The sequence below is a fragment of the Pelophylax lessonae genome, assembly GCF_965119305.1.
Source record: "Pelophylax lessonae genome assembly, chromosome: 9".
Lineage (NCBI taxonomy): Eukaryota > Metazoa > Chordata > Amphibia > Anura > Ranidae > Pelophylax > Pelophylax lessonae.
In genome coordinates this window covers 239,300,516-239,313,499 of record NC_138776.1, presented here as the reverse complement: position 1 = coordinate 239,313,499, position 12,984 = coordinate 239,300,516, and the positions used below count along the sequence as shown (strand labels likewise).

Below are 12,984 nucleotides of genomic sequence, written 5' to 3'. Positions count from 1 at the left end.
TAAAGTGAATGGTTAGGGGTTATGTATATATTTTATTTATCTATTATGGACAAAACTAAAAATACCATTTTTGCAAACAGTTTCTTTTTTTTTTTCAAATGAGGTAAGTATGAAATAACGCATGTTGTTTTTATTCTGTATGCAGCCAGCAGGTGGGGATGTTGGATCCTTTTTAGTGATCGACCGATATCGGTTTTTCGTTGCCGATACCGATATTTTGGTCAATGCATATCGGTATCGGCCGATATTGGCTGATATTTTCAAATTAGGTAAGTATGAAATAGCGCATGTTGTTTGTAATCTGTATGCAGCCAGCAGGTGGGGATGTTGGATCCTTTTTAGTGATCGACCGATATCGGTTTTTCGTTGCCGATACCGATATTTTGGTCAATGCATATCGGTATTGCTCAATATTGGCTGATATTTTCGTGCATTTAAAAGAAAAATATTTTTTATTTTTTATAACTTGACAGGTACTCTTGTGGAGGGATCTGGGGGGTCTAAAAGACCCCAAACCCCTCATCTGCACTTAAAAGCATTCAAAACGCCAAGTTTGGCTGTTTTGAATGCTGTCATTTTTTTTAAATCTGGCTTCGAGTACCCGGAAGTGATGTCATGACATCACTTCCGAGTTTTTACATGGAGACCCAATCAGAGTCGAATGCGGCTTTGATTGGGTCTTCGGCAGCCGCGCAGGCTGGTTGCTCGGGTCTCCGGGTGGGACGGGAGACCCAGGCGAGCCACGGAAAGCCGGCCTTTCAGCCGCATCGGTTGTCATTACAAGACAGCCGACCGTCGGCTATGGACGCCGGTACCGGGGTGATGCCTCTAGCTGCAGGCATCACTCCGGTACAAGCACTTTCTGAAATATCGGCAATATCGGTCACCTTGATGGCCGATTCCGATATATCGGGAAAAGTGCATATCGGCCCTCGATATATTGGCTTTGCCGATAATCGGTCGATCACTAATCCTTTTCACAGGTTTTCAAGGATTTCCCTGGCTGCTTTTTGAAAAAAAAAAATAAAGCCTGTTTACAGAGGGCAGTAGCTCAAGCTGACATGTACACAAATATGAAAGAGAGCAGTCGTGCTTTTTTTAGTTTTTTATAGAGTGGATGGATTAGACCTTCTGTCAACCTTTAATTGTTGTGTGTGGCTTAATTGGGAGATTACTCCTCACTCTCAATTTAATAGGTGTCAGAACAGAAAATAAATTGCATGTCCCCTTGATGGAAAGATCAGGTATGATCAGGAATCCGCCCCATGTAAAAGGGGCCTAAAGCATAGTCCAATTTGCTCCAGTGGGGGGGAAAAATCCTTCCTGATCTCCCAGGAGGAAATCTGATATTCCCTGAATCAATTATTGCTGGTGTTATTACCTATAAATATTAATATCCAATAATATTTTGTGCATTTAGGAATTTTCTTTTTTAAAACAATCTGCTGAGCTGGCTAGTACTAGTTCCTGAAGGAGTCATAGTTACATAGTTACAAGACACTAGTCCATCAAATTTAACCTACAGAGAAAAAAAAAATTATTGAGAACATCCATATATACAATTCTATACCCACAGTTGATCCAGAAGAATGCAAAAAAAAAAAAAAGCAAGATCCAATTTGCTCCCATGGAGAAAAAAGAGTTCCAACCTGATCCCCTAGGACAGTGGTTCTCAACTCCAGTCCTCAGGACCCACTAACAGGCCAGATTTTAATTATTACCTTGGGGAGAAGCAGACTAGAGTACTGCAATCACTGAGCAGCAAACAATTTCACCTGTGATGTATTTCAGTTATCTTGCAAATCTAGCCTGTTAGTGGGTCCTGAGGACAGGAGTTGAGAACGACTGCTCTAGGAGGTAATAAGGTATTACATGGATCAACTTTCCCTGGTGTTCCTTCTTTTAAATGTTAGTATCCAGTTATATATGGTAATTTAGGAAAGTACTCAGCTCTTTTAAAACAATCTACTGAGCCGGTAAGAACTAGCTCTTGAGAGATCTATTCTACATTTTCACAGCTGTTACTGTGAAGAAGCCTTTCTGTATGTGGAGGTTAAATCTCTTTTCCTCCAGATGTAAAGAGTGCTCTTTGTCCCCTGTAACGACCTGAAAGTGAATAACTCAACACCAAGTTCACTATATGGACCACTTATGTATTTATACACTACATGATGATCATATCTCCTCTTCTCAAGACAGAATAACTTCAGTTCAGCTTATCTTTCCTCATAGCTGAGCGCCACCATGTCTCATCAGTTTGGTTGCCCTTCTCTGCACTTTCTCCAGTTCTCTGATATCCTTTTGTGAATTGGTGCCCAAAACTGAACTGCATATTCCAGATGAGGTCTTACTAATGATTTGTATAGGGGTAAAATGATATCTCTCTCTGGAGTACATACCTCTTTTAATACAATAAAAAAAGCTTTAGAAACGGCAGCTTGGCATTGGTATGATCTACCAGAATACCCAGATCCTTCTCCACCATTGACCCCCCCAGTTGTTCTCCTCCTAGTATGTATGATACATGCATATTCTTAGCCTCCAAGTGCATAATTTTATATTTATCAATATTAAACTTCAGTTGCCCAATTAAACAGTGCATTGAGGTCAGCTTGTAAGTTGGAGACATCCTGTAAGTAGTGATGTCGCGAACGAACGAAACGACTTATTTCACAAACAATGGTCCCCCTGGCGGGTTTTTACAGTTTCAAAGGAATATACTGATCTTAGAGACAATGGATTATAGAGTCGAGAACGGAGCCCCAAGATATTTCGTGCTATTCAGGAATCCCCCCTTCGTACCTCCCCCTTTTATTACCACCCTTTTTTCCCAATTACCGTACCCTATTTCCTCTCCTAACTTTCTAACTTTCCTAACTTTCTTCTTTTTCAACTTTAACTATCCTTCCAAATACCTTTAGATGGACCTTCTTTGGAAGTCCATCTTTATTGTTCCTAGGAAAACGGTAACCTCACTACATGACAATTGTATTGTCTATTTGTTCAAGATTTTGAAATTGAAAAGTGATTTGAATTAAGACAGTTGTTACCTTTTCTATCTGACATTTGAAAACTGAATGTATCTTCTATTAGAATGTATATTTTGTAATGTGCGGATGACTAATGTCTATTATTATTGGTTACTGAAAAAATTATTTGCTTTATGTTTAAAGCACTTTACTCTGTTACACTATGTATGCCTTTTTAATTTTCTAAATAAAGTTTAATATTGTGAAAAAAAAAAAAAAATTTGCCGTTCGCGAACGCGAACATTGGCGAATGTTCGCGAACCGGCGAACATTGCGAACCGCCATAGACTTTAATAGGCGAATTTTAAAACCCACAGGGACTCTTTCTGGCCACAATAGTAATGGAAAAGTTGTTTCAAGGGGACAAACACCTGGACTGTGGCATGCCGGAGGGGGATCCATGGCAAAACTCCCATGGAAAATTACGTAGTTGACGCAGAGTCGGGTTTTATTCCATAAAGGGCATAAATCACCTAACATTCCTAAATTGTTTGGAATAACGTGCTTTAAAACATCCAGTGTGTGTATAAGATCAGGTATGATGTTGTATCGATCAGGTAGTGTAAGGGTTACGCCCGCTTCACAGTGACAGACCAAACTCCCCGTTTAACGCACCGCAAACAACCGCAAACAGACCACAACCGACCAAAATGGGAACTGGGCTTTAAGGGTTAGGGTTAGGGTTAGGTTTAGTGTTAGGGGCTAGGGTTAGGGTTACGGTGAGATACTTAGGGTTAGAGTTAGTAACCCTACCCCTACGCCTCTAACCCTAACCGTCTAACCCTAAGCACTAAAAATAACCCTAACCCTAGCCCTAACCCTAACCTTAATTCTAATATTTTTTCTGGTTCTGGACATGCTACAGAGCTGAAACTTCACAGGTACACTTTTTAGACCCCCAGACACTGAATCACACAAAAAAAGTTCTTAAAAATTGTAATTTTTTGTTAGAGCCAATTATTGGAAAAATTTAAAAAAAAAAAAAAAAAAAATTCTTTGGATTTAGCATCTGGGGGGTCTAAAAAGTGTACCTGTGAAGTTTCAGCTCTGTAGCATGTCCGGAACCAGGAAAAAATACGAATTAGGGTTAGGGCTAGGGCTAGGCTTAGGGCTAGGGTTAGGGTTAGGGTTAGGGTTAGGTTTAGGGTTAGGGTTATTTTTATAGCTAGGCTTAGAGGGTTAGGGTTAAGGTTAGAGGGTTAGGGTTATGGTTAGAGGGTTAGGGTTAGGTTTAGTGTTAGGGGCTAGGGTTAGGGTTACGGTGAGATACTTAGGGTTATAGTTAGTAGCCCTACCCCTCTAACTCTAACCCTCTAACCCTAAGCACTAAAAATAACCCTAACCTTAGCCCTGACCCTAACCCTAGCCCTAACCCTAATTCTATTTTTTTTCTGGTTCTGGACATGCTACAGAGCTGAAACTTCATAGGTACACTTTTTAGACGCCCCAGACAATAAATCCAAAGAATTTTTTTTTTTTAAGTTTTTTTTTTTAAATTTTTCCAATAATTGGCTCTCTATCAAAAATTACATTTTTTAAGAACTTTTTTGTGTGATTTAGTGTCTAGGGGGTCTAAAAAGTGTACCTGTGAAGTTTCAGCTCTGTAGCATGTCCAGAACCAGAAAAAAAGATCATTTTTCAGTAGAGCAGGGATGGTGGGAACCCCTTTTACACCTATATGATCTTTTTTTCTGGTTCTGGACATGCTACAGAGCTGAAACTTCACAGGTACGCTTTTTAGACCCCCCCAGACACTAATCCAAAAAAGTCATGCCTGCCACCGTATATATCAGTGGTGGGTGGGCAGTGGCACTGCAGTGGGCACAGTACACTCTGTGGACCTGACAGTCACTGGCACCCAGGCAACTGCAATTATAAAAAAAATATATATATTTTTACTTTGCAAGCTGCTGTGCCACCGTATATATATCAGTGGTGGGTGGGCACGCAGTGGCACTACAGTGGGCACAGTACACTCTGTGGACCTGACAGTCACTGGCAGCCCAGGCAACTGCAATAATAAAAAATATATATATTTTTTTCAATTTGCAACAAGATGCTGTGCCACCGTATATATATCAGTGGTGGGCAGTGCACTGCAGTGGGTACAGTGCACTCTGTGGACCTGACACAGCACTCACTGCAATTATGACAGAGGAAAAAAAAAATATTTTTTAAAATGCAAGGTACTGTGCCTGTGCCACCCGAAATGAGTGTGGTGTGCACACAGTACAGTCTGTGGTGGGTCTGTGGCCTCTCACACACAGCGGGCAGGCAACTGCAGTGTACAATAGATATATATATATATATATAAAAGAAAAAACTCAATTACCAGCCCTTAAAAGGGCTTTTGGGGACACTAGATATATATATATATATATATATATATATATATATATATATATATATATATAAAAAATTACACAAATACCAGCCCTTAGAAGGGCTTTTTGGGGTGCTGTCAGGATGCTGTCCTTACAGCAGTAGTGGACCAAGAACACTGACTAGCAAGACCAGGAACACTGACTAACAATTGTCCCTAGCTATTAACAGCAGCAGCAGCTCTCTCCCTGCTCTCACTAACACACTGCTTCAGAATGATCTAAGATGGATGCTGCCCTTGCTTATTTATAGGAGGTGGGAGGGTGTGGGAGGGAGGTATGCTGATTGGCTGGAAATGTGCCTGCTGACTGTGAAGTTCAGGGTCAAAGTTTGCCTCAATGATGTATTATAGGGGGCGGACCGAACATCGCATATGTTCGCCCGCAGCGGCGAACGCGAACATGCTAAGTTCGCCGGGAACTGTCCGCCGGCGAACAGTTCGGTACATCTCTACCTGTAAGGACGTATTTCCACTGCAAAGCTTGGTGTCATCTGCAAACACTGTAATGGTACTTTTAAACCCAAACTCTGTATCATTTATAAATATATAAAAAGTAAGGGTCCCAACACTGAACTTTGGGGTACACCACTAATAACTTTAGACCATTCAGAGTTTTTTACCTTGACCATCACAGATGATCCATTGCCGATCCTTGTCATAGTTTGGGGTGGTTGAGCACCATAGCTGCCCATCCATTCTTCCATCTTTAGTGCAGAAATCATATGATTTGGAGAGGAATATAAAGGGTAAATGACATTGTGCAGTTACAGGGTTTCCTTCCCCACCTTTAAACAAAAAAATGGAGAAACTGTAATGACAATAAAACAATTTTGATTTATGTACTAAGCCTAGTAATGTCAAGAGGCTGTCCTTAAAGCAGAGTTCTGGCCACAAATTTTTTTTTCTCATAAAAATACCCCCGGGACAGTCAGGGCTAGTACATTTCACAATAGATAGCCTCTGTACTGTCCCGGGTCGCACTTATCTTGTAGAAGAAATACTTACTTTGAAAATGTATTCTCCAGCGCTGCCATCTCAGGTGTGGGCAGCTGAAGCCAGCGCGATCCTCTTCCGTGTCCTCTTCTCCCAGAATGCGCCTGCGCCGGCCCCGCTCGTCACTTCTGGTGCGCGCGCGTCATCCCTCCACAGCTTCCGGGCATGCCCAGAAGCTGTTTAGCAGGGAATGAGGTGCCGCACCGGAAGTGACGAGCGGAGTCGGTGCAGGCGCATTGATTCCTGGGAGCGATGACGTTCAGCTCCCAGGAATCAATGGAAAGAGGAAGTGACGGCGCGGGCCGCGGCACAGAGGGAGGAAGTGGAAGAAAGGTGAGTATATTTTTCTTCAATAACAAGGTAAGTAAACAAAAAAAAATTTGTAACTATCCATTTCTTTTTCAGGTGACAAAAAGCAAGCGGATGGCCCAAAATCGATTATGTCGGTTTTGTGGCTGGAACTCCGCTTTAAGGGATCAGTGTTACATGTAGGGGAAGCGAATACCATCTGTCAATGTATTCTTTCCCCCGCTCACCCCCCTTTCCTCTGTTAGCAGCGCGGGATACAAACAGAGCTGCGCTTGCCAAGATTGCCATCTGCTCTGATTCCTCCCCTCCTTTCCCTTTGACCAAAGTGGAGCAATCAGCAGCCTGGGAGGGGAGAATCTTGGGACATGTATTCCCAGAGACAATGCACCCCACAGGATTTAATGGGGCATAGACATGACCCAGCAGCAGGAGGGAGAGAGTGAGGGGGAAGAGTGGACCGAGAGGACAGGAGGCTGAAGTTTGGCTGAGGGGAACGCCATCAGGGAGAAGGACCAAGCCAGTCCCTTTGCTGTGCCAGATTTTGCACCCAAAAGTGGAGAGAGGCCCACACCGCCCCAGCACCAACAGAAGGAGTGAGGCTGAACCACTGCCAGGGTACAGACTTGCTAAACTACAGACCGAAGTCGCCCGGGTAACCCAGAGTAAGCGAGCGTCTAGCCGGAGGGATCATTACTGCTGTGTCGCTAGGTCTGGAGAGAGGGCGTTGTGGTCACTATTTGCTACTGCCACCAGAGACTGAGCTGTTAGGAGCAACCCAACCAGCCATCTTATAATTCTAACATTGCCTGCAGGCCTCATAAACCGCCTTAAACCATGCCAACAAGCTCCAACGTTAGGTGGTGAAGATTTAAGACAAAAAGACAGCCCTTCAACTGTAACTATCCCAAGGCCCAGCTTGTTTGCCCTATTAAGGGGGTACCCTACCCTCTCTCATTACATTTAAAACCACTAGGGAACTGCTATTCCTTTATATATGCTTTATGCCTCGTACACAGGCATCGATAGTTGGCCGTGAATTTTCGGGCCAACGTCCGATCGGCCGATTTTTGGCTTGTTAGTATGATGCTTCCGACAACCGACTCCGACTTTTCGGCTGAACAAAATCTGGTGTGCAGGCTATAAAATATTTGTTGGCCGTCAACACAACGGCCGATTGTTCGTCAGTCAGTACAGATTTCGGCAGACAAAAATCTGATGAGCAAGACTGGGCATGCTCAGAGAAGAAAAAACACACGGAAAGTAAACCAGAACATGACATCACTTCTGAAGTTGTTTTTTGTTGGCCGAGAAAATTCGTGTGCAGTCTAGGCACATTCCAACCAACAAAACACAACTTGGACAAAAGACGGCCGATCGGTCGGCTGATAATCGTTACGTGTGTACGAGACTTTAGAGTACAGTTGTGTTGTTTAGTATTGATTTAATTGTTTATGTATTTTTCTATTGATTTTTCCTATTGATATAGACATAACATAACATTTTGTTTTGCAGGATGTACTCTAATTCACTTATGCAAATCCTTAATAACAGATTATTAGTGTCTACCGCTAAACAGGTGTTTGTTCATTTATTACCAGTATCCTACAGTCAAGTGAAAGTGAAAGGTGAAAGTGAAAGGTACTGTACACTTGTGCTTTGTAGTGATTTATTCAACTACTTATTAGTAGTTAGTACTGTAGTACTAACTACTCAGCAACTTATTCAGGTGCGTCAGAAGGGCTGAGGTTGTTCTTGGAGTCGAGGCGTGGAACTGGGAACCCAAAGCTACCAAGTGGCTCCTATGGGGGTGGCATTCCATACATGTGTGAAAAGTATGGTAAAAAGTGTAGTAAGCATACAGTTCACCTGGAATGTATTCAAAGCGCTTCACTTTTTCCTCATTTTGTTATATTACAGCCTTATTCCAAAATTGATTAAATTCATTATTTTCCTCAAAATTCTACAAACAATACTGTACGACAATGTGAAAAAAAGTTTGTTTGACTTCTTTGCAAATGTATTAAAAAAAAATATCACATGCACAGCGTTTGCTCAATACTTTGTTGAAGCACCTTTGGCACCAATTACAGCCTCAAGTCTTTCTGAGTATGATGCTACAAGCTTGGCACACCTATTTTTGGGCAGTTTCTCCCATTCTTCTTTGCAGGACCTCTCAAGCTCCATCAGGTTGGATGGGGAGCGTCAGTGCACAGCCATTTTCAGATCTCTCCAGAGATGTTCAATTGGGTTCAAGTCTGGGCCCTGGCTGGGCCAGTCAAGGACATTCACAGAGTTGTCCCGTAGCCACTCCTTTCTTATCTTGGCTGTGTGCTTAGGGTCGTTGGCATGTTGGAAGAATAACCTTTGCCCCAGTCTGAGGTCCAGAGCGTTTTGGAGCAGGTTTTTATCAAGAATGTCTGTGTGCATTGCTGCATTCATTTATCCCTTGATCCTGACTAGTCTCCCAGTTCCTGACGCTGAAAAACATCCCTACAGTATGATGCTGCCACCACCATGCTTCACTGTAGGGATGGTATTGGCCAGGTGATGAGAAGTGCCTGGTTTCCTCAAGACATGACACTTGCCATTCAGGCCAACGAGTTCAATCTTTGTTTCATCAGACCAGAGAATTTTGTTTCTCATGGTCTGGGAGTTCTTCAGGTGACTTTTGGCAAACTACAGACGGGCTGTCATGTGCCTTTTACTGAGGAGTGGCTTCCGTCTGGCCACTCTACCATACAGGCCTGATTGGTGGAGTGCTGCAGAGATATTTGTTTTTCTGGAAGGTTCTCCTCTCTCCATGGAGAAATGCTGGAGCTCTGTCAGAGTGACCATCGGGTTCTTGGTCACCTCCCAGACCAGGGCCCTTCTACCCCGATCGTTCAGTTTGGCTGGGTCGCCCGCTCTAGGAAGAGTCCTGGTGGTTCCAAACTTCTTCCTTTTACGGATGATGGAGGCCACTGTGCTCATTGGGACCTTCAGTGCTGCTGAAAAATTTCTGTACCCTTCCCCAGATCTCTGCCTCAATACAAATCCTGTCTTTGCGGTCTACAAACAATTCTTTGGACTTCATGGCTTGGTTTGTGCTCTGACATGCCCTGTTAACTGTGGGACGTTATATAGACAGGTGTGTGCCAGTCAACTGAATTTACCATTTGTGGGCTCCAATCACTGTCTCGGAGGTCTACAGACAATTCCTTGGACTTCATTGCTTGGTTTTAACTCTGAAACGCCCTGTTAGCTGTGAGACCTTATATAGACAGGCGTGTGCCTTTCCAAATCGTGTTCAATCAACTGAGATTACCACAGGGGGACTCCAATCAAGTTGTAGAAACATCTCAAGGATGATCAATGGAAACAGGATGCGCCTGAGCTCAATTTTGAGTGTCAAGTTTGTTTGAAGTGTCAAGTTTGTTTGAAATCTTTGCAAACAAAATTTGCAAAGATTTCAAACAAACTTCTTTCACGTTGTCATTATAGGGGATTGTGTGTAGAAGTTTGAGGAAAATAATGAATTTAATCCATTTTGGAATAAGGCTGTAACATAATAATGTGGGAAAAGTGAAACACTGTGAATACTTTCTGGATTCACTGTATACTCACATTCATAAGGGTGTTGGATACATGTCTTAGGGTCAAGCAACCTGTTTTAGCACATGTGGAGAATATGGCTTTCTCCATGCAGAGTGTGGGCGGTCACACTTGATGTTCATCAGGGTTTTCTGGAAGTTCTTGTACTGAGCTAGGTTGCGATCAGATCCAGTGAATAATGGTAGAAAGGATAAGGCCCCTGAAATGGAACCAGCATGGGGTCAGCAGGAGGCCCATCCACTAAAAAGGTGCTTCCAAGAGGATTCTTTTGGACAGTAGGCATTTATTTAGGTTGTTTATCAGGTTGAACTGTATGGACTATTGTCTTTATTCAACCTCAACTACTATATCTATGTCACTATAAAAACAGGTTAAAGCACCATCAATGCATTTTGTGTCTCTTTAGTGGCCGCTTAATCAGGAAAAGGTGTACAGTGCACTTAAATAAGTGGGATCTGTGTCCTTCAGCCCAGGAAAAACAGTATACTCTGGGCTAAAGGCATGCACACAGTTCCCACCCATGAAAGTGTATTGTACACCTTTTTCTGAGGAAGTTTTAACCTGTTTTTATGATCAATACATACTGACTTTCCTAAAGAATTCATTGGAAGCACGTTTTTAGTGAATGGGGGCCTCTCCTGATCACAAACTTGTTCCATTTTGGGGCTATATCCTTTCTATCAACCAATAACATACTGAGACTACCAGGAACGTGTTCACAGGGAAACAATCAGTACTGTTCTGACACCACCAGAAATACAGTAGCTCACAAAAGTGAGTACACCCTTCCCATTTTTGGGAATATTTTATTATACCTTTTCATGCGAAGAAATTACACTTTTCTACAGTGTAAAGTAGTGAGTGTACAGCTTGTATAACAGTGTAAATTTACTGTCCCCTCAAAATAACTCAACACACAGCCATTAATATCTAAACCGCTGGCAACAAAAGTGAGTACACCCCTAAGTGTACATGTCCAAATTGGGCCCAATAAGCCATATTCCTTCCCCGGTGTCATATGACTTGTTAGAGTTAGAATGTCTCAGGTGTGAATGGGGAGCAGGTGTGTTAAATTTGGTGTTATCGCTCTCACTCTCTCATACTGGTCACTGCAAAGTTCAACATGGCACCTCATGGCAAAGAACTCTCTGAGGATCTGAAAAAAGAATTGTTGCTCTACATAAAGATGGCCTAACCTTGGCACCCCAGATGTTTTGGAACTACATTTCCCATGATGCTAAACGACACTGCAGAGTGCATGAGTATCATGGGAAATGTAGTTTCAAAACATCTGGGGTGCCAAGGTTCGCCATCACTGGCCTAGGCTATAAGAAGATTGTCAAGACCCTGAAACTGAGCTGCAGCTTGGTGGCCAAGACCATACAGCGATTTAACAGGACAGGTTACACTCAGAACAGGCCTCGCCATGGTCAACCAAAGAAGTTAAGTGCACATGCTCAGCATCATATCCAGAGGTTGTCTTTGGGAAATAGATGTATGAGTGCTGCTAGCATTGCTGCAGAGGTTGAAGGGGTGGGGGGGGGGTCAGTCTGTCACTGCTCAGACCATACGTTGCACACTGCATCAAATTAGTCTGCATGGCTGTCGTCTCAGAAGGAAGCCTCTTCTAAAGATGATGCACAAGAAAGCCCAAAAAACTGTTTGCTGAAGACAAGCAGACTAAGGACATGGATTACTGGAACCATATCCTGTGGTATGATGAGACCAAGATAAACTTATTTGGTTCAGATGGTGTCAAGCGTGTGTGACGGCAACCAGGGGAGGAGTACAAATGCAAGTGTGTCTTGTGAACAGCCAAGCATGGTGGTGGGAGTGTCATGGTCTGGGGCTGCATGAGTGCTGCCAGCACTGGGGTGATACAGTTCATTGAGGGAACCATGATGGCCAACATGTACTGTGGCATACTGAAGCGGAGCATGATCCCCAACCTTCAGAGACTGAGCGGCAGGGCAGTATTCCAACATGATAATGACCCCAAATACACCTCCAAGAGGGTAAAGGTGATGGACTGGCTAACCATGTCTCCAGACCTGCACACCTCCAAGACGCCCACTGCTTTGCTAAAGAAGCTGAGGGTAAAGGTGATGGACTGGCTAAGCATGTCTCCAGACCTAAACCCTATTGAGCATCTGTGGGGCATCGTCAAACAGAAGGTGGAGGAGCGCAAGGTTTCTAACATCCACCAGCTCTGTGATGTCATCATGGAGGAGTGGAAGAGGACTCCAGTGGCAACCTGTGAAGCTCTGGTGAACTCCATGCCCAAGAGGGTTAAGGCAGTGCTGGAAAATAATGGTGGCCACACAAAATATTGACACTTTGGGCCCAATTTGGACATTTTCACTTAGGAGTGTACTCACTTTTTTCCAGCGGTTTAGACATTAATGGCTGGGTGTTGAGTTATTTTGAGGAGACACCAAATTTACACTGTTATACAAGCTGTACACTCACTACTTTACATTGTAGCAAAGTGTCATTTCTTCCGTGTTGTCACATGAAAAGATATAATAAAACATTTACAAAAATGTGAGGGATGTACTCACTTTTGTGAGATACTGTATATCTACTGACATACAATCAATGTCTTGAATGAAGATCAATGAAGATCATTAAAAAAGCAGAAGCATATAGTCTGCAGTGGCAGGAATAGAATGAAGATCG

At 43.0% G+C, this 12,984-nt stretch overlaps 1 protein-coding gene across 3 annotated transcripts in view; it reads right to left on the bottom strand.

Annotated features, from left to right (window-relative positions):
• Positions 1–12,984, bottom strand: part of LOC309563759 (72 kDa type IV collagenase-like) — a 47,157-nt gene that overhangs the window by 19,918 nt on the left and 14,255 nt on the right. For all 3 annotated transcript variants that reach the window (XM_082268359.1, XM_082268358.1, XM_082268357.1), the window contains exon 4: positions 6,033–6,197. In XM_082268359.1, the coding sequence (XP_082124485.1) occupies positions 6,033–6,197 (165 nt within the window). The remainder of the gene's footprint in view (positions 1–6,032; positions 6,198–12,984) is intronic.